The sequence below is a fragment of the Echinops telfairi genome, unplaced genomic scaffold, assembly GCF_000313985.2.
Source record: "Echinops telfairi isolate 266 unplaced genomic scaffold, ASM31398v2 ScPeMD7_18;HRSCAF=68, whole genome shotgun sequence".
Taxonomy (NCBI): domain Eukaryota; kingdom Metazoa; phylum Chordata; class Mammalia; order Afrosoricida; family Tenrecidae; genus Echinops; species Echinops telfairi.
Window position 1 is genome coordinate 75,676,883 of NW_022103915.1, and position 22,478 is coordinate 75,699,360.

Sequence of the window (22,478 nt, forward strand, 5' to 3'; positions counted from 1 at the left end):
ACATTGGCAACCCAAAGAAGCCCTACGACACCACAAGGGCTTCCTGTGGCATGAAAATCAAGACCCACAGCCATTGAGTTGATTCTGACTGACGGCAACCTAATGTAGAGGTTTCAAGACTGTAGATCTTTATGGCAGAAGACAGCTTCATCTTTCCCCTGAGCAGCAGTTCTTGGATTTGAACTGCAGCCTAGCAACCAATGCACAGCACCATCAGCTCTTTATTCAAACTTTCTGTGAAGACAAGGAAGTTCTCTATCTCCACTGTAAGCTGGTGCCCTAGGTTCTGTTTCCGCAAGAGACATCTGGCCTTTGTAGCAGTTCCTGTGTGCTACAAATAATGCCTGTCATGCTGAGTTCTCCCTCCAGGTCTTTTGAAAAGAACAGGACCCTTTTAAGAGGCCAGATTAGAAATGGAGTCACCCACTAACCCCTGACCCAGTTGTATCCATAGCAAAAAGATCACTGGATAAAGTAGTAATGCACTCCCTTTAGCAGCTTTTCTCAAGGGCAGCCGTGCATTATGTATAATATAGTAATTTTTCATCACTGACTTTTGGGTATTGGTGGTCTGATTTCCTCTTTACATAGTTTATCTGTGATATAAGTAGTTTTTATACTAACAAATTAATCAGGTTCCTATCTGAATTGTCAGAAGCTTGAATAATTTTAAACTCTGCGTATTTCTCCTGTGCTAGAAGTGTTATTAAAAAAAAAAAAAGTGTTATAGGGGTGGGGGAAAAAGTGTTATAATGACAAATTCACTGTTAATTTTTGAAGAAGTCATCAGAGTCAGCAATAGTAAGAGAAGTGTGACATGGGAGAGGGGAGGTAGGAGAAAGGAAGTGGGTGATAACAAACCCAGGGACAAGGGAACAAGAAGTGACCGAAAAGTGATGGTGAAGAGGGTGTAGGAGGTCTGGTAGGGCTTGATCAAAGGCACTGTAACCACGGGAATTCTGGAAACCCAAATGAAGGCTGAACATGATAGTGGGGCAAGAGGAAAGTAAAAGGAAATAGAGGACAGAACTAGGAGGCAAAGGGCATCTATAGAGATCTAAATACATGCATGTACATATGTAAATATATATATGATGATGGGGAAATATATTTATGTACATATATTTATATGTTAATTATCAAGGTAGCAGACAGACATTGGGCCTCTACTCAAGTACTTCCTCAATGCAAGAGCACACTGTTCTAGTAACCTGGTACTCTGTGATGCTCACCTTCCTGACACGATCGCTGAAGACAAAATGGGTGCATAAGCAAATGTGGTGAAGAAAGCTGATGGTGCCCGGCTATCAAAAGATATAGCACCTGGAGTCTTAAAGGCTTGAAGATAAGTAAACTGCCATCTAACTGAGAAGCAACAAAGCCCACATGGAAGAAGCACACCAGCCTGTGTGATCATGAGATGTCGATGGGATCAGGTATCAGGCATCAAAGACCCAGAGCAAAAAATCATGTGAATGAGGAGGGGAGTACGGAGTGGAAGCCCAAAGCCAATCTGTAGGCAATCATACATCCTCCTTACAGAAGAGTCGTGGGGAAAAGATGGGCAAGTCAGGGTGCAGTGTAATACCGATGAAACATACACCTTTCCTCTGGTTTTTTAATGCTTCCTGCCCCCCACTATCATTACTCTAATTCTACCTTACAAATCTGGCTATACCAGAGCATGTACATGGGTACAGATAAGAGCCGGCAATGGGGAAGAATACAGGACAGATAAACTCCACGGGACCAATATTGAGAGAAGCCATACCAGGAGGGGAAGAGGAGAGAAAGGTGCAGGGAGAAAAGGGGAACCGATCATAATGACCTACCTAAAACCGATCATAATGACCTAGCTAAAACCCACTCCCAGGGGGATGGACAATAGACAAGAGGGTAAAGGGAGACATTGGACAGTGCAAGACATGAAAAAATAATAATCTATAAATTATCAAAGGTTTATGAGGGAGGGAGGGGAAAAATGAGCAGCTGATACCAAGGACTCAAGAAGAAAGAAAATGCTTTGAAAATGATGATGGCAACATATGTACAAATGTACTTGACACGATGGATGGATGGATTATGGTAAGAGTTGTACAAGCCCCCAATAAAGTGATTTATAATAAATTAAAAAAAGAGAACGGTCGATACAAGAGTATATGTCCAGCATGTTTTATTCTTTAGAGAGATAACCATTCTATGCTTATTATTTCATAGAAACCTTTTTTATCATTATTATCTACATTAGAAACAAATGATACCTTTTTTTAATTAATCGTTCATTATTCTCATTTTCTAAGTTTAACCAGAAGAGACATTACGTGATTTCCAATGCCGTATCCTCTGAATGTTTTCTGTAATAGGACCTGGGTATTGAGCTGTTGAATGTGCTGCATAGAGTAATTTTGACCAGAGAATCACCTTCCATTCAGTTGGCTTCGCTTGAAGTGGTGCGGCAGATTATCTGTGCAGCTCAAGAACATGTGAAGGAGAAAAGAAGAAGTGCAGAAGGTGAATATCACTCCAAATGCTGGATTAACTGCATGGCACTCTTTTTTTTAAAGCATGGTTTATATATCTTTATCATTATAATAACCAACTGTATCAAAGGAAACATCTCTGAACATGACTTCTAAGTCCTCATTTACTATTAACTTGGGTAACCATCAATAGCTAAGCAATTTATTCTTTGGGAAAAGTGGACTTTCAACAAAACTTGGAGGAAGGGAGATCCTATATATTGATCAAGTACTTGCTTGGACTACAGATATTTACAGTTAAAGAACTGACTAATTTTTAACAAATAGGTTTTAAAAATTGGTTAAATTACCCTTACAAATCCAATTTGATATTGGTGAGTTTTAGCATCTAAGGTTACATTTGGCTACATATAATAGAAATCCCAATTTTAAGAATGGATTAAAAGCACGAGTATTATTTCCCTCATGTACAGAGCTAGGCAGTTCCAACTGGTATGACTAAGGACATCAGTGACCTAGGTGGCCTACAACAGAAATGAACTAAATTACCATTTACCAAAAGCAAACACAAACTATTTATTTGGCACTATTATTTCTGTTTTAGTTGATGATGGAGCTGCTGAAAAGGAAACTCTGCCAGAATTTGGAGAGGGCAAGGACACAGGAGGACTTGTGCCTGGGAAATCTTTGGTCTTTGCAACACTGGAATTGTGTGTATGCATTCTGGTTAGACAGCTCCCAGAACTAAATCCTAAATTGACAGGTAGCCCAGGAGTACAAACTACAAAGCCACAAATGCTGTCAGAAGATGGAAGTAAATTGGTTTCAGCTGCATTGGCTATTCTTGCTGAACTTCCTGCAGTGTGCTCTCCTGAAGGTATGTTGTGGTGTGTGGTTGTTTCACCTTACCTAGACTAGGAGAGAAATGGTGTTCATACATTATGGAACCTAGTTGCTATTCCTTTTCTTGTTAAATTAATGCTGGCCCAAAGGTTTGAATATTGTTTTTAATCTTCATAAGATTAATAATACATTCTACTCATTTGTTTTACTAAGAGGATGAGCATAAATACGAAACAATTATAGATAGATATGCTCTTCTTTGATTAGTCATATCTTAAACCAGCCAGTGGCAATTGTTAATTATTGGGCATTTTCAGTATACCCTGTCTAGTTACTTCCCCTGCCTTGATGATGCTAGTTCTGTTTAGAATCAAGTCCATGTTTATTAACACAGCATTTAAAGTGCATCATTCCAAACAAACCCATTGCCTTGGTGTCAACTCCGACTCATAGCAACCCGATATGATAGAGTAGACCTGCCCCCATAGAGTTCCCAGTGCTGTTAACCTTTATGAAAGCAGACTGCCACGTTTTTCTCCCATGGAGTGGCTGGTGGGGTCCAGCCACTGACCTTTCTGTTTGCAGCTGCTCTGCCAAAAGCATCCCTTACTCCTACTTCCTTCTGTGAAAATCCTACACCTTGTTTATCCCAGCTTCTGTGCTAATATCATGGTATTACTTGATCTAAAATGACCTAACACCTTCCGTCAACGTTCAGCTCCAAACCTACCTCACTATTAAGGCTTCTTTATGAGAAGTTCATATGGAATTCACACACACACACTCTTCTATATGGTAATGTGTAACTTTTATATGCCATTGCCATTACTACCGAGGTGATTACAATCTGTAACAACCACATACCAAGGACTCAAGTAGAAAGAAAATGTTTTGAAAATGATGATGGTAGCATATGTACAAATGTGCTTGATACAATTGATGTATGGGTTGTTAGAAGAGCTGTAAGAGCCTCCGATAAAGTGATTTATTTAAATAGATATATATGATAGAGTAGAACTGCCCCATAAGGATTCTAAGGCTGTTCTTCACACAGCGTTCGAGTGGAGTGACTGATGGGTTCAAACTGGCAGCCTTACAGTTAGCAGCCATGAGCTTGACCACCTGTGGGACCGGGGTTCCGTTATATGTCATAGAGAAGCATTACACAGTATTATTATAGAGAGAGGATGTAAGTCATTTCCAACTGGACTTTGTATCTTTGAGGGCGTTCTAGATAGATACATAGTAGATACTCAGTAAGTACTTATTGATTGTTAACCATATTTTTACTTGAATGTGTTTTAGCGAGTTCTCTTACCAAGAGTGACAGAAAAACTACTAGCAGAGGATTAGAGTTAAAAATGTACTTGATGAGTTTTTTTTGAGTAGCATCAGAGCAAATTAGATTGATCATTTTAGTTTTATACTATTACTTTCCATTATTCAGCTCACAGTAGCCATAAAAATATTTTTGTACTGAGTGAACCCATAAATTCTGTGAAGAAATAATTTATAATTCAGCATTTGTCAGTTCCAAATAAAACTAAATAAGACAGGAGAAGCATAATGACACTGAGACCTTCCCACCACCACCCCTCCAGTGCCCAGTAGATCCTATTGTGTAAAGACTAACTGATAGATTGTATCTACTTCATGTCACTTATCCTTTTATCCTGGATCAATATATAAATAACAGATGGGGTGTTATCTAGACATCATTACTTCCCATTCTAATTTCTAAGAGAGATATGTACTCGTTTTCTAACCAGTCCATAGATTTTTTTTTAATCATTTTATTGGGGGCTCATATGATTCTTATCACCATACATACATATATCCATTGTGTCAAGCACATTTGTACATTTGTTACTATCATCATTCTCAAAACATTTGCCTTCTACTTGAGCCCTTAATATCAACTCCTCATTTTTCCCCTCCCACCCCCTGAGTCCATAGATTTTTAACAATTATAATCCTATGAGAAATAATCTTAGAAGCAAGAAATCGTTAACATTGTCCTATTCACAACTTCTCATAATTCAGATGCCTCAGGATTGATTATTCATAATATTGGCTGAAATCCAGATTTTTTTTTCAATGTATCTTACTTTACAGGGAGCATCTCAGTTCTCCCTACTATACTGTATCTCACAATTGGAGTCCTCAGAGAAACTGCTTTGAAGTTACCTGGGGGCCACTTATCTTCAACAGTTGCAGCTTCCCTACAGGCTCTGAAAGGAATATTGTCTTCTCCCATGGCCCGAGCAGAAAAGAGCCACGCTGCTTGGACTGAGCTGCTCCGTAGTGCTCTAATGACAGTTCTGGACTATTGGCATCCAGGTAACCCAGGCCCTTTGGAAGGGCTTGTTCAGTTGTACAAAACAAGAGCAACAGCTTTTTGAAGATAAGCTATTTACCTATTAAATATTTGGCAATCTTTCAGATACAGATCATGCCCGCTACACATGTGTTTAGGAGATATATACAAGTATACTTATGTTCTCATTTTAGTATCTTTATTCTTCAAGCAATTAAACTTAACCATATGTTAAGTTCAAATGTAATGGTATGTTTATTATCCTCACTCTACTAGCTATGTGACTAAACAAGTTACAGACTTCTCAAAGCCTTCATTTCCTTATTACTAAATTAGAATATTATGTTGCAGGAAATTGCTAGAACAGCATAATGTATGAAAAGCATCTAGCTTTTACCTAGTGCATACTAATAAATTATAGCCAGTATTATTTTCTGTATCCATAAAAATTTGCCTTTCTCGTTGTTTTTATTCAACTGCTATTTGGACATCATTTAAATAGACCCTGAGGAATCATTAAGGTGTTAAGGAAGGAGAGTAATGTGATGGAATGTGTATTTCTAAAGGGTCACTCTGGCAGCCACGTAGAGAGGAAAGCAAGACTGCTGTATGTAAGGAGAACAAGGATGAGAAGGATAAAAACTAAAATGTGAAACATGTACCAACAGAATTTACTGATCATATGTGCCCAGAGTTGACAAAGGAGGGTAACTTGAACACTCCTGGTGCCATTAACAGAAGTGAGATGCCACGTGATAATTAGGGGAACTATAGTTCTAGAATTCAAGAAAGTTGGTTTGGACTCATGATGATTTCAGACTACAGTATTTGTGAGCTGACAGTTCAGCCTATGAAATCAACCTGCCTGAATTTATAGAGCGAGAAGAGGACCAAGATCAATAGGAAAGGAGAATCAAAAGATAAAGCAATCACAGAAGATAAAGAAAAGACTGTTGCAAAATGCATTTTATTCTGCATCGTAAAATACATGTGTTCTTACGAGGGGGATACAGAAAGTTCATGGAAAAATTCCACTGTCTTTTAAGTCCATATTCTCATGAACTTTTTGAAGTCTTCTCATGCTTGGGGGTTAAGTAAAGATGGGGTGGGAATAGGAAATAATATTGGGAACCAGAGTCCCAGTGTAGGCAGAAAGAAATAAAATTCACACCACAGGGAGAAAGGACTGGCCTCAGACCATGTGAGAGAAAGAAAAAGAGCTAAGGGTGGAAAGTAACAGAAAATGTCATATAAAGGGTTATGATAAGCTTGGCTAAGAAGAAAAAAGAAAAGCTAAGGAATTGGAGTAGACCAGGACATTGAAGAATTGGCTTAGCTACTAAAATTAATGAATGTGCTAATCATGACAGGTAAATGTTTGCTGTGTGGTAGAGTACTTAAAAAAAGTATCCATTATTTGACCATTTCTGTGGGTTCTGACTGTTAGGATGTTGGCTGAAGCAGTAACTGGACAATCCATTTCCAAGATGACTCTTTCAAGTGGCTGTGTGAAAGGCAAGGGGCCTCAGTGTCATAACTGGCTATTGGCAAGAAGCTTCAGTTCCTTAACCACATGGACCTCTGAATAGAAGTACTGTAAATGGCTTAGGAATCCTTTCATGTAATTTTGGTAAAAGAGAATAGGAATAAGGAAATTTCATGGGGAGTGGGGATTGAATGAATTTTAGATGAAATGCGAAGAGGAGAAACTCAAGAGCTTCATCACACTGAAAATTAAACAACATTTTTACTAAATAGACTAGCTCACTATGCTGCAGTTTCAAGTAGCACCATGGTTAACAATACACTCTCTATAGCAGTGGTTCTCAACCTTCCTAATGCCACGACCCTTTAATATAGTTCCTCATGTTATGGTGACCCCCCAACCATAAAATTATTTTCGTTGCTACTTCATAACTAATTTTGCTACTGTTATGAATCGTCATGTAAACATCTGATATGCAGGATATATTTTCATTATTACAAATTAAACATGATTAAAGCATAGTGAATAATCACAAAAACAATATGTAATTATATATTGTGAAATATTTATTTCTAATTACAAATAAATTAAATTTTGTCTTGAAGCATAGTGTAGCATGGGTAACAATCTTAATATAACAACAGTAAACTACATTGCTACATTTTGCGACAGTATACAGAAAAAGCCAGCGTCAGTGTGAAGGTTGAGGTACCTTTTTTCTCACCAGATCAGCATATCTGCATGTGGGTAGACCCACCTGGAAATGCATAGAGGAGCGGTGTCTCGGTTCCTAAGACCATCAGAAATATGAGGTTTATTAGGGAATCTAACAGGTTATACAATAGTAAGGGTACTGCCCTTTTGTCTGTAGCACCTCTTCTCAGCCACATGATCCCTTGGCTGTGCTTTTGTGGCCCAGGAAGCCCACCTGCCACTTTACTGCACTGCTGCATTGCCTCATGGTGTCAGCGGTGTGGGGCCTCTGCTCTGTCTCACTGTCTCCATGCCTTCACCTCTGGCACATCTGCTGCCTCCACCTCTCAGGCAGGTATCTTGCTCATCTTTCACTAGTGCACCTTCCTTCTTCTGAAATGGTTCTCTCACTCCCAGAGGAATGGTAAAAACTGACCAACCCACTCTGTTAGTGTTTCACCCATCTTATTTGCGTGGTCACACCCAATCATATGGTAAGAATTAAAAAGACATACAGATAGAAGAGCTATAAATAAGTAATTTCACTCACACTACTTTTGGTAGTTTTGTAAGGATTAAATATAAAATGCTTAAAACAGTGCTAGCATACCTTTAAAATTTAGTCTGTGTCTACTGTACATTAAAATAATTTAGATTCCTTATGGATTGTGATGAGTTGTATGAGCCCCCAATGAAATGATTAAAAAATAAAATAATTCAGATACCTTTTATAAAAAAGATCACACTCATTCATTTATTGCTATTAGGTTACTCACCTATCGAATCCAGAATTACTTCCCAAGACTTCTCTGACAAACTAGTGTAGACTATCCTCTTTTGTCACTTTCTATTGTCTTTTTTTTTCTATTGTCTTTTAATATTATTTCATATTCATGACCTTATCTGTAGCTGAAATGAAATTTATTTGATTCCTTGTTTGTTTGGGTTTGGGGGGGGGGTTATTCCTGGTTTACACTATATCTCCTTTTCTGATTCAGATTTTGTTTCTAATTTCTAGATGTTTATTAAGTATTTGTTGAATAGCTGTTAGCAAACTTATGTTAATATATCATTTCTCTATAAAAAATAATCTATTTTTGTATAATATAATGGGTTGAATTTGTCACACCTTGTTCTTTTCAAATAGGATTGAATTTCTTAGCAAGTTGATGAAAATTATTTAATAAGCCTATGACTTTGAAAAATGAAGGCTATTTACTTCTAGTAGCCCCTCCCTGAAATGATGGAGACCTATGCACCTATTCTAAAGTTTTCCTCTGTTGTTGAGAAATTATAGTGTTGACAAAGCACAAATATATGTGCAATTGACACATGTTAGCAAAATATAAAAACTTTAAATTTAAAAATTAAAATAAAACATTTGCTCAAGCATTTCTGTATTACTGCATAACAAAAACAATTACAATATAATAGCTAACATGTAGTAAGCACTGTATTGCTACATGCTATCCTAAATGTTGGACAATTAAGTCTTTTAATCCTTATAACCCTAAGTGTATATATTTTTGTTATTCCCATTTTAAAGATAAAAAAACTGAAGGCAGAAAGGTTAGGTATCCCATCTACTAAATATATATATGACCACCTCATATACAAATTCAGTTTGAAGATGAAGAAAATTAAAAGCAGTCTACAAGAGTCAAAATATGGCATTGGACATTCAGTTAAGTACTGGGCTGATACCGTTAAGATCAGCCATTCAGACCCACAAGCCAGTAATCTACAGGAGAAAGATAGAGGCTTTCTTGGAAATGCTGTGGAGTAGTTCTGGTCTGCCTTACAAGGCTGCAGTGAGTGGAGCTGACTCAACAGCAGTGGGTAGAAGGGGATAGATATCCCAAATGAATTTAGTGACCGTATTAAGAATAGATTTGACGCATTGAGCACTAATCATCAAATACCAGATGTGATGATATCAGATTGAATGTGAAAAAAAGGCACAAGGTCATGAAAAAAGAGAAGGAAAAAAAGGATCAAAGTGGATGTCAGAAGAGACTCGAACTTGCTCTTGAACGTAGTAGCTCAAGCAGATGGAAGAGAAGGACTGCTGGTCCAGGAGTAGAATGTGTGCCTTTGTCCAGAAGACCTTGGTTTCGTTGCTGGCAGAGTCACCTCCTATGTAGTCCTCATTCATTTGTCAGTGGCAGCATGTGAAGTGCTATAATAGCGAACAGATTGCAGCTTATCTTGCACACTAAGACAGACTAGGAAGTAAAGCCTGGCAATCTTATTTCCAAATATCAGCCAGTGAAAACTCTGTGATCAAACTGATCAAAAAGAAATCATGGGAATGAACAGTGTTTTGTTCTGTAGTGCACAGGGTCTCCCTCACTCATCGTGCTGCGTAAGCAGCAGCTAACAAGAACAACACAGACACAGTGAAACAGAAAATAGATACCCCATCATGATACATCTGCATGGAGCCAATGGACTCTATTAAATGGGTACAGGAGTTTTCAGAAACCAGTCTTCAAAAGCTGACAAAAGACAAGCCTACTGTGTCTTGACACCCAGATTAAGACATACTTCACGGAATGGTGAGAAAATACATTTCTGTTTTATAAAATCACCACTTTGTGATAATTACAAAATACATAAGTCAATCCAAAGAAATTATGAAGTAAAAGAACTGAAGAGATGGTTTCAAAGAATAGCTTGAGAAGACAAAGTAAAATATCATAATGAAATGTTCACAGACCGGAGTTAAAAAGTCCAAAAGGGAAGCACACCCTAAACAATCCTCAAGCTAGAAGAACTAAAGAAAAAATGCAAGGCTGAAGGGGAATACTGAAGAATTCTTGGGACAAAATAATGAACAATACAAGAAATATCAAAAGAATCTAGAAAGAATACAGAATCACTGTACCAAGAAAAACTGGTTGACATTCAGCTATTTCAGGAATTAGTATATGATCAAGAACCAATGGTATTAAAGGAAGAAATCCAATACTCACTGAAAGAATTGACAAAATAACAATTGAGATATTATAGCAAAAAGGTGCATTGCTAGAAGTGCTTACATGTCTGGGCCAAGAAATGTTCCCTGTCCACCTGGCTGGAAGATCCAATTTGTGCTCAAAGAAAGATGACTCCGTGGAATGCAGAAATTAATCAGCGTTATCATTAATGTCAAAACCAAGTAAAATTCTACAAAGATAATTGGAGTAAAACATTGACAGAAAATTGCCAGAAAAAAAGAAAGAAAGAAAGAAAAAACTGTCAGAAATTCAAGCTGGATTCCAGAGAGTCCATAGAACAAGGATATCGAGGGCAATCATACAAATGTGCTTTACACAATAGATGTATGTGATGAGCTGTATGAGCCCTAATAAAATAAAAAATATAACAACAAAAAAGAATAAAAGGTACACAAAACTAGATTCAGTTATGAGTTTAAAAATATTAATGAAAAAATATTAAATAATGATACCTGACAAAAAAAAAAAAAAAAAAGAACAAGGATTTCATTGCTAATTGTTACATGGATCTTGGCTGAAAGCAGAGAGTACCAAAAATATGGTTTCCTGTGTATTATTGACTGTGTGCTTGACTGTGTAGACCATGACAAATTATGGATAACTTAACAAAGTATGGGAATTCCAGAACACTCGATTGTGTTCAAGGCCAGGTGGCCTCGTGGCTCAAGCATCTGTCTGCTAACTGATCCTTAGTGGTTTAGACCCACCATCTGTTACACGGAGGAAGATGAGCCATCTGCTTCTGTAAAAACTCCAGCCTTACAAACGCAAAGAGCTCTCTCCTCACCTTCCCTCTGTCTCTTTCTCTCTCTGGCTCTCCCTTTCTTACTTTCGGCTAGTCTCTTTTTACTCTGTCTTCCTTTACTCTCATTCTATTCTAAACACCCGGGCAGTTAACGCTAATAAAACCTTTAATTAATGCCTCCCTAACCCCCCAAAAAAGAAGAAACTCAAAGAAGTGGTTCCAGTCAGTGCTTTAGGGTCACTGTGAATTGAAATCCACTCAAAGTAGTGACGGGCTTTGGGGTTAATTGTGCTCATGCAGAGCCTATATACATAGACAAACAGGCAGTTGTTTGAACAGAACAAGTGCATACGTACTACATAGTTTAAAATCAGGAAATGTGTGTATTAGGATTATATCCTTTCACCATACATATTCCATCTCTGTGTACAACAAATAATCCAAGAAGCTAGACTAGAGGAAGAATATGGCATCAGGTTTGGAGGAAAATTCATCAATAGCTTTTAATGTGCACATGACATAACCTTGCTTGCTGAAAGCCAAGAGGACTTGAAGCGCTTCAAGTGAAAATAAGTATGGATAACAGACAGCTTAACAAAGCGAAAATCCTTATAATGGAACCAATAAATAATAGCATCATAAACAGAGAAAAGATTGCAATTATCAAGGATTTTTACTTGGATCTACAATCAACACCCCTGGAAGTAGTAGTCAAGAAGTCACATGGCATGTGGCACAGTGCAGATCTATTGCAAAAGATCTCTTTAGAGTCTTTCAAAAAGTGAAACAGAGGGCCACTGAAAAAAGACCCTCAATAAGATGGCGTGACACGGTGGCTTTAACAGTGGGTTGAAAGACAACAATTGTGAGGATGGCGTAGGACCCAGCAGTGTTTTGTTCTGTTGTACTTAGGATCATTATGAGTCAGAACCAACTTTACGGCACCTGAAATTCCAATTCTGGGCTATATAATTACTTATATTGTCCATCCTAAAACTCTGCATTTGTGAGTGTTCTTAGAATCAGCCAATTGGTGTTTACTATTTGTATCGGGGGTTTTTTTGGTTTTGTATCTGTTAAGAGAAACTGTTGCTACCAAAGTTGAGACAGCTATACAGAGATGTATTCTAGAACCCGAGTGCATTCATTCGCCTTAAGTTTTGAGTATGGCAGTATTGGAATCTGCTTCTAAGAAATCATTCTTTCTTATTAGATGGAACACACCAAGAACTTGATGACATCAGTCTCCTTACTGCTGTGACGGTATTTATTTTGTCTACTAGTCCAGAAGTCACTACTATCCCATGCCTTCAGAAACGCTGTATTGAGAAATTCAAAACTACTCTTGAAGTGAAAGATCCCATGGTAAGTACCTTTAGCAGAAAGATACTTAAAACTAATTTAGGCTGCTGCAAAATATTTATGGGGGATTTTGCAGGCTCTAGCTTGATGTACCAGACTGGATTTTTTTTTTTTCAATATTCATGTCCTTGTGTTAAGAGTGGCTTTAAATGCAACATGTGCCCTTACCTTGTCCACGTCTCTGTGTGCACATTACCCATGTGTCCTCATAATTGTATATGTCACTGTCTGCTTGCATGGGTCTTTGTTTGTGTCATCTTTTTTTAAATTTTCCCTTGTATTTTCTTTTGGTTTGGTTTGATTTGGGTGGGGTGGAGGACTACTGCCCCTTTTGTGTTGTTGTTTGGTATTAATTCATATTCTTTCAGGAATTAGGGCAAGTAATAGTATTCAAGTTCTTTGGTCCTGAGAGTAAAAAGTATTGGCAAAAAACTAGAGGAAATGCCTAAAAAAATTAGATACAATTGAAATAGAAGCATTTTAAAATCTGTAATTATCTAGAATGTTCAAAGAGATTTTTACAAGATAAGTTGTAGCTTATTATATTGGATTTTCTACACTTAAAGACCCCACTGTTATATGACTGTGAAATAATGAGAACCATCTCAAAAATAATATATAGATTGATCTTATTTCCTTATGCAAGCTTGTTTCGCTTAATTAATTTCCTATTCTTTATTGGTTTTAGCACGCATATTAAAATGATTTTCTAGCACATAAACACAAATAACATATACTTCTAAAGCTATTGTTAATTGCCTTCAAGTTATGAGGACCCCTTGCACTAGGGAATAAAATGCCTCTAGGCCCCTCCCGTCTCATAATCACTTGCAGATCAGACTGTTGTGCTCCGTAGAGTTTTCATTGGTTGACGTTTATAAGATCACCAGTCCAAAACAAACAAACAAAGACCACCAGTTCTTCATTCCTGATCTGTCATAATCTGGAAGATCCATTGAAACCTATACAACATCATAACCAACAAAATCTAAAGAGAAAGGGTCCTGATTTTCTCTTTGGGAAAAAAAAATGTCCTTCACCTAAAGCAGTGGTTCTCAACCTTCCTACTGCCATGACCCTTTAATACAGTTCTTCATGTTGTGGTGAGCCCCCCAACCATAAAATTATATATTTTTAATTATTTTATTGAGGGCTCGTACAATTCTTATCACAGTCCATACATACATCCATTGAGTCAAGCACATATGTACATTTGTTGCCCTCATCAATCTCAAAACATTTGCCCTGTACTTTAGCCCTTAGTACCATTTGATCATTTCCCCCCTCCTTCCCTCTCCCCCCTCCCTCATGAACCCTTCACAATTCATAAATTATTATAGTTTTGTCATAAGTTACACTGTCCAACGTCTCCCTCTGCCCTCTTCTCTGCTGCCCATCCCCCAGGGAGGGGGCTATACTTAGATTCTTGTAATTGGTTCATAAAATTATTTTCATTGCTACTTCATTTACTCTTCAGTTAATTTGTACCCAAATCACAATAAAGTGTTTAAGTATGTGTGTGTGCATGACACTGTGATTTTTGCCTACAATACTTTTTGAAATCTTCCAAAGATTGTTTCTAATGTTTTTTTGAGGAGGTTTTGTTTGTTTGTTCTTTACAGCATAGATTCAAGTACATGAGGGGAGAAAGGGGAACTTGCGAAAAGAAAAGTTAATGACATGTATTCAAGATTAAATTCTGAGCATCCCTCGTTTGCAAAAGTCTTTGGATGGCAGTGACAGCCCAAAATCTATTTGCAGAGTCCCCTCCATTTAGTTCTTTGTCATCATTAAGCAAAGATCTTGCCTTCGGGCAGAATGCATTGGAAAGTAGATTCCCTCTATTCCTCCGCGGTCATTCCAGGGAGGGCAGGCAGTCTCTCTGAGAGGTGTGCCTGGGTGGGTCCTTGATGGAGGTCACCTTACTGGGGACACTACAGGAGGGTTCATAGTCATGGTCATGCCCTACCAGTCACCCTGACTGCCTTGGTCCCAGGACCCTAGACCAATCTTGTACATCCCTCTAGGTGGCATATGTACATGTCCCCGGCCAGGTCCGGTTTCCTTTGCCCTCCCATGCCCTTCATAAAGCTTTGTCTCGCAACAGACCTTGAGGCACCATGTTGGTCTCTTGTTAATGGTCTTCCTCACCCAGATGATGTATCTGTGTATTGCTTTTGTCTCTTTAAAAACTAAATAAATGTTCTCCTTAAATTATATTCCAGATAAGGTATCTTTTGTACCCTAAAAGACAGGATTATTTTTCCCTATCACATGCACTTACCAGCTCTTCTGGGAAAAGATGAGGCTTTCTGCTCCTGTAAATATTGATAGCCTTGAAAACCCACGGGGACAGTTCTCCTCTGTCTGATAGGGTTTAGTAGGAGTTGGAATCAACAGAATGCAGTAAGGGTTTTTTTGGTTTGCTTGTTTTTTAGAGTTTTGCGTTTCTCATGCATGTGACTCTATCCCCACACCAAACGGTTACTGTGACTGTTAGCATTCTGATTTACATCACTGTCTATATCTGGACTCCCAAAATTAAAGACATGTTAGAAATAAGCTTAAATAGCTCTGCTGCTTTATCTTGTGAAGCCTCTCAAGGGCTTTTAAAAATTCATAATTTACAAATTATCTTTGTCTCTTTCTTGGTTAGGTACAAATCAAGACCTATCAGCTCCTACTTTCCATTTTTCAGTGTCCGGATCCAGCTATTTCCTATCCATACATTTACTCTTTAGCTTCATCAATTGTAGGAAAACTACAGGAAATAAATAAGAGAAAACCTGAAGACATTAAGGAGCTTCAACTCTTTCAAGAAGGAATAAAGGTCTTGGAAGCACTGGTAGCTGTTGCTGAAGAACAGTATCGTAAGTGTCAGCGGAATTCAAACTGACCTCAAAATCTCTCCATACCTTACAATTCTTTTGTTTTTAAATAGCTATTAGAAATCAGAATATTTTTTAAAAAGACAGAAATCAGAATTTATGAGGTTATTGAAATGAAGTAAAATTTAAAGCATTTAATTAGTCATTTAACATTAAATCCATTTTACATTCATTTAAATGTACATATTTTAATTGTAGGTGTTTATATTTAATTTAGTATTAATTTGGGAGAAGAGCGTGGGAGAAAAATGTTTTCTCTCTAAAACGGGAAAATATGTACTGAACTAGTACTCATAACTTTATATAGTAAGTATTGATATCCCTGAACCTGAGACTTAATTTGTTTATTTTCTAGGCTCTCAACTGGTGGCCTGTATTCTGCCTATCCTCATTTCCTTTCTTTTGGATGAGAATGCCCTGGAGTCAGCAACTTCCATCATGAAAAATTTACATGACTTTGCTTTGCAAAACCTTATGCAGATTGCCCCGCAATATTCATCGGTTTTTAAAAGTGTAATGGCTTCTTCTCCAGCATTAAAAGCCCGCCTGGAGACTGCTGTAAAGGGCAATCAAGAAAGTGTCAAAGTTAAGATACCAGCATCTAAGCATACTAAGAATTCAAGCATCCAATTAAAAACCAATTTCCTCTGATTTTTTCTTGTTTAATAGTAGGCACCTTAATATAACACTTGATCATTTCCTTTTCTTTGGTGACAAAAGTGACATTTTAGACACAAGTACATTTAGATGCTTATTATTTTAAATAACTGGTGTGGTTTAAAATGAGGAAAATGTCAATAAACTAGCATTTTGTGTGTGCATGTTTTTCCCTTTTAAAAAATTGACAGAATTCTTGCCAGAAATTTCAAGAAATTGCTACAGAACTGAACTTACTAAACAATCCACTGCTTTAAAAATAAACAGATTTATTCTGAGAGTTTATATACACATTGCACACCTAAATACTGTGAAGGATAAAGATTGGGCACTAGGGGTTCCAGGAAGCCTAACAACTACTTTAAAATTCTGTCATATGCAATTATAAAAACTTACTAGTTTTCACAAGCAAGGTAAATGATCTGAAAGCTACTTAAGCAAGCTGGGTCTAGAATTGTGCATTATATGCTGGTTTAGGTTAATGACAGTCTTTGGGATTTGGTGCCTATAAATGTAACTTTTCACCATTTTTTGCTTTATTTCATATTGGGTTAAGGAAATGAAAATTTTACTCATTTTAAATAGAGGAAGGCATCTCTTGTTTCTCAAATGGATTTTGTTGCCTCTATACCTAACAATTTGTTTATTTTCATTTGTGACAAACATTCTTATCAGTGTGTTTAATGTACATATAGTCATATTATATTTCAATCCACCTTGGATTTATACAATAAATTTAGATCAAATGTTTTTTTAACATGAAACATATTTTAATATTTAAGAATTTAATGATAAAGTTATTGTTTGAAAAGTATTTTTTAATTGCCACTAATCATTGACTTTTAGCTTCTATCTGGATGAAGCATTATGTCAAAACAAAACATTTCCATGTTAAAAATTAAGTGAAATCATAGGGCATGATGAGAATGGAGAAAACACTTTATTTAGTTTAAGCGAAAAGAGGGCGATACACTCTATTTTATTATGGTTTGTATATAAATACTGTTGTAAATTGTTCAGAGTGAAAACATTTGACAAATTCTAGCACTACCCAAAAAATTTCTAATTTACATAAAGTTAATTTTCTCTAATTCTTGTATTGTGAGTTTTTTTACCCACAAAAAAAAAACCAGTTCCATTGAGCTTGACTCAGAGTGACTGTACAGGACAGAGAACTGCCCCATATGGTTTCCATGGCTGCAAATATTAAAAGTAGCAGACTGCCCCTGACTTCCCCATAGAGTGGCTGCAGGGCTCAAACCACCCACCTTTCGGCTCACAGCCCACTACTTAATCCACTGTGCCACCAGGGCTTGTTGACCCACCAAAAATGACTGGTTAGTTACTCAGCTTCCAGAAGTCAATTCCGTGGAGTAAATATGCACTCTATAACATGAATTTTTTCCTCGAATGAGTCCTTTTTTGGAGCATTGTATGTAATGGCTTAGATTTTCTCTCTTCTAAATGTCTTTAGGCATTTCAATGTATATTATTACTCCATTCCCTAAAACGCCCTTCTCTCCCTTGTTTTACTGTACATACTCTTTCTTTTAGGCTTGGATTATATGCCCTCTCCTCCTGGTAGCTAGCTCCTATAATAGTTAGTACATTTATACTTGAAACATCACTTTGTTTTTAATGTTTGGTCTCCTACTTAGACCCACTCTCCTCAGTGGGAGCATCTTGCCTTCTGTCACTTATTTCTGTAGCATCAGTGACATGCTCGATAACTGTTGAAGTGGACGGGTATGGGACAGATTTGGGCCCAGAAATGTATTCCCTTGTCAAGGAAGATGTTGGATCTGGGTTTGGGGGATGTAATTTTTATTAGTTTGATTTTTGAATTTTGTTTCATTTAGTTCTTCAATAGTATAATTTTTACTCACTATTAACCTAGTATAGGGAATTGGATTGCAGTTGCTTTACCGGTGTTAACCAAACCAAAGCCGCTGCCACGGAGTAGATTCTGACCCTAGCCGTGGAAGTGATCCTGAAGGAGGTCTGAGACTATGTAGAGCAGCTATTGAGTTTGAATGACTGATCTTAGCGTTAACAAACAGCACAAAGCTGAACACACTACAGCAGGAGGGCTCCTAATAAGGGTCAGTGTTTTTAAAACACTATTGTCTGGTGTCATGGAATTACCAACTTGGAGTTAGGTACTATCTTCTAGCCTTTTTTGTGTAAATTCCTAGGCAGATCCTAACTAATAAGAGTTCAGACTTCACAGCTGGGGTCTGCAGACCATCTTCAAGGTTTAGCTCTTCCTTTGAATGTGTCAGGCCCCCTCCTCAGAACCTTCCTTGCTTCAGTTGTTTTGAGCTGCATGTCTCTAAGCTTCCATCAAAAGATTTCTGGTTTACACAGAATTAAAAAGTCAAGGGGAAAAAATTAAGTCTCCTTGTATGGTTGGATATGAATGTAAATTCTAATTTTTTAAGGATTAATAGCTAAAACAGGAAAATATATCTGCTTTAGTTTAATGAGTTATCAATTGTGATAAAGCAGTTGCACTTTAATTAGCTTTGTAATGTTTTACAAATTTGATATGGTAATTAGCAACTTGGATGAGAAAAACAAGGTGGTTGATTTTTGCCCTGGTAGGAAAAAAACAACCAAAGTACTAGCTAAGAGTCATGCTACTTAACTTTTAAAAAAACTTTCTTATTGTGAACAATTCATACCTGTCATTGCAAATCTCCACAATGCAATAACACTCTTCCCATTTCTTCCGTGTATTTGTTGTTTGCATTTGTCCCTTCCTACCTTCTGTTGTGAGCTTTATCCTGGGGAGATAGATGTCTTTCATCAGAGAGTTGGTTGGTGTCAGGAAGTGCGGAGCTTGCTGGTGCTGGTCACTTTACCTCTACCATTTGGCTAAAAGTTGAGCCACAGATGTGAGGTGAGTTCCAGACCTAAAGGTGCCGAGGACCCAAGAGCATCCATTCGTCTCTACCAGAATAGTAAGCCTGCTTTTTCTTTTTTAAATGACTTAGTTTTATTTCTTCACCTATTTAAAGGGAACCTTAAGGGACTAATAAACCAAACTAAATGCTCAGTGTTGAGCTGATTCCAACTCATAGCAACCCTATATAGGGTTCTGAGGATGTAAAAAGATTTTTTTAATCATTTTATTGGGGGCTCGCACAACTCTTTTACAGTCCATCCATCCATCCATCGTGTGTCAAGCACATTTGCACATTTGTTACCATGGTCATTTACTTTCTACTTGAGCCCTTGGAATCAGTTCCTCATTTTTCATCTCCCTACCCCCCCCCCATGAACGCTTGATAATTTATAAATTAATATTTTGTCATGTCTTATACTGTCCAACGTCTCCCTTCACCCACTTTTCTGTTGTCTGTCCCCCAGGGAGGGGGGTTATATGTAGATCTTTGTAATAATCGATTGGTTCCCCCTTTCATGAGGCGGTGAATCTTTATAATAGCAGACAACCTCATCTTAAAGGGATACTAAATTAGTGCTATAAGAGATGGTTCACTGAGGATATTGCAATAAATTAGTTGGAAATATAAGATATGAATTATTGTGTATAAAATTATGATCTGTAAAACTTCGCCTAATTCACAATTTAATAAGTGTTTTAATAAGTCAATGAGATACCAAGCAGAGTGCTATGGCAGCTCAAAGAAGAAAACAGGTTCCAAGATGGACTTTATGGACTGTAAGTGATGCAGGCTTAGAGAATAGGACTTACCTATTAGAAGAACATAACCCAAGAGTCTGGTTACATTAGTTTTTAGACAAATTCCCTTTTTACGCTATCCTTAAAGAATTTCTTTTATCCCTTTATTACAATACTACATTTGCATTACAAGGAGGAAAATTAACCCTCAGCTAATAAATAGAAAGGTTGACAAGATTTGAAATAAATTCTGATTACCATTATACTCCAAAACAGCAAACTCGCTGCCATCAAGTGGATGCCGACTCAGTGACTCAATAGGACAGGATAGAACCAACTGCCTCGATGAGTTTCCAAGACTGTTAACTTTTATGGGAGTAGAAAGCCCTGTATTTCTTCCTCCGAGCAGCTGGTGACTTTGAACTGCCGACCTTGAGGACCCAATGTATAACCACTAAGAAACCATAAAGCTAAGGTATTGACAGTGTTATAGGAGGGGGGAAATAAAATAAATTCAAATGTGTTTTATAGAGACCCTTTTATTAAGGGGTAAATAGGGCAAAGACAAATCATCCAAAATGGTTTCCAAAGTATTCACGGTTGTTGATAGGTGTCCCTATGGATTGGAATCCACTGGATGGCACCTGACAACAACAGGAGTCAGAACAGACTCAATGGTACTTAATAGCAATAACAATGACTGCCTTGTCTTGCTTATTTGCTCTAGGGGGAAAAGGAACCTCAATTTTAAGCATTCTATAGAGACCCCTTTATTAAGCCTTAAGTAGGACAAAGATAATCATCAAATAAGGGAATCCATCAACATGAGACCAACCAAAGTAGAGGTTAGTAAACTCACCATTGTGGGGATAATTATAGATGGAAGAAAGCAAAAAATTCTCAGAATCATGACTGGTGGTACATCAACACTGTTGCAACCGGGACTACAGAAATGAGGGCGTTTCCCATGGAATAACATGCACAATTAAAAGACAGCATTAAAAAGTTTCAGGATCAGTTCCTGTGTGGTGAATCATTTTCTCCTAGACAAAACTCTAGGTCGAGAAGTAAGCTCAGAGAGAAAAAATAATGTGGTTCCTTCTATTGATTCTTGGGTGCAGGATAAGTTGAAGGACACTGATGTATGGACTGCACGTGTGCTTGACTCAGTCCAAACACGGAGGGCCCTGCGGCTATTTGCAGAAAGTTCTTGGGATGGAATTCGAAGATGGAGTACTAAGTACAAAACTCAAGGCAGGGGGATGGAGTCATAGAACAGGGGATACTGGTCTAAGGGTTTCATTAATATAGAGTTGGAATATATCAGTTATAGAGAACAAATGCAATCCTACATTCTTGAAATTCAAAGGAGCTAGCTTCCTTATCATTGCATTTCTGTCTTTTTTGTTTATTTGTTTAAAGATCATTTTTGAGGGCTCTTACACCTCTTATAACAATCCATACATCAATTGTATCAAGCATACTTGTATATATGTTGCCATGATTATTTTCTATACATTTACTTTATTGAGCCCGTGGTATCAGCTCCTCTTGTTTCCTTCCCTCCACCCCTCGCATGCTGGTGACCCCTGAATAAATTATAAATTATTATTTTCATATCTTATACACTGACCACTGTCTCCCTCCCCCCACTGTTTCTGTTGTTTCTCCCCCTAGAGGGGGTGTGTGGTTATGTGTCTATCATTTGGGTCAGTTTCTCCTTGCTCCCCTTCTCTCCCCACCTTCCCCCTACCCTCCTGATATCACAACTGCCATTTCTGTACCTGAGGGGTTTATTTGAACTGGATTCCATGTCATGAGCTCTTATCTGTACCAGGGAACATGCACCAGTCTAGCTCGAAGTGACAGGCAAGACTAGAATTGTGTTTCATCAGAGCTGTACTAAGCCCTGATTGACTCATCCCTTCCTTGGAACCCTTCTGTGAGGGAGTGCCCCATTGTCTACAGATGGATTTAGGGTCTGTGTTAGTCTGGATACATTATAGAAACAAATCCACAGAAACTCATGAATAAGAGAGAGTTTTATATAAAGGGTAAGTGTGCATCAAGAAAACATTCCCCCCCCCCAAAAATAATAAAGCATCCCAACCCAGTGCTGTCCAAACCCACAAGTCCAACATTAACCCATATGTCCAATACCAGTTCACAAAGTCCTCCTCTATCTCATAAAACGGGCGCAATGATGCTGACTGCAGGTGGAAAGCCGAGTCAGTGAATGTGTAAGCATCTCAGCGCTGGCAGGGGTCTCCACACGGCTGCTCCAGCACCCAGGGATGCATTGGGGCAGGTCCATGTGGCTTCTCAGGGATGTCTTGCAGGAAGTGAGGCCCGCCAGCTAAAG

The 22,478-nt window shown here is 37.8% G+C and overlaps 1 protein-coding gene across 1 annotated transcript in view; it reads left to right on the forward strand.

The window, feature by feature from the left end:
• The window catches only part of HEATR5A (HEAT repeat containing 5A), a 151,049-nt gene extending 133,488 nt beyond the window's left edge, over positions 1-17,561 (forward strand). The window contains exons 30-35 of the mRNA XM_045287650.1: positions 2,364-2,511; positions 3,085-3,357; positions 5,439-5,663; positions 12,777-12,928; positions 15,582-15,795; positions 16,169-17,561. Of these exons, the coding sequence (XP_045143585.1) occupies positions 2,364-2,511; positions 3,085-3,357; positions 5,439-5,663; positions 12,777-12,928; positions 15,582-15,795; positions 16,169-16,464 (1,308 nt within the window). The 3' untranslated portion in view covers positions 16,465-17,561. The remainder of the gene's footprint in view (positions 1-2,363; positions 2,512-3,084; positions 3,358-5,438; positions 5,664-12,776; positions 12,929-15,581; positions 15,796-16,168) is intronic.
• Positions 17,562-22,478: the final 4,917 nt, after the last annotated feature.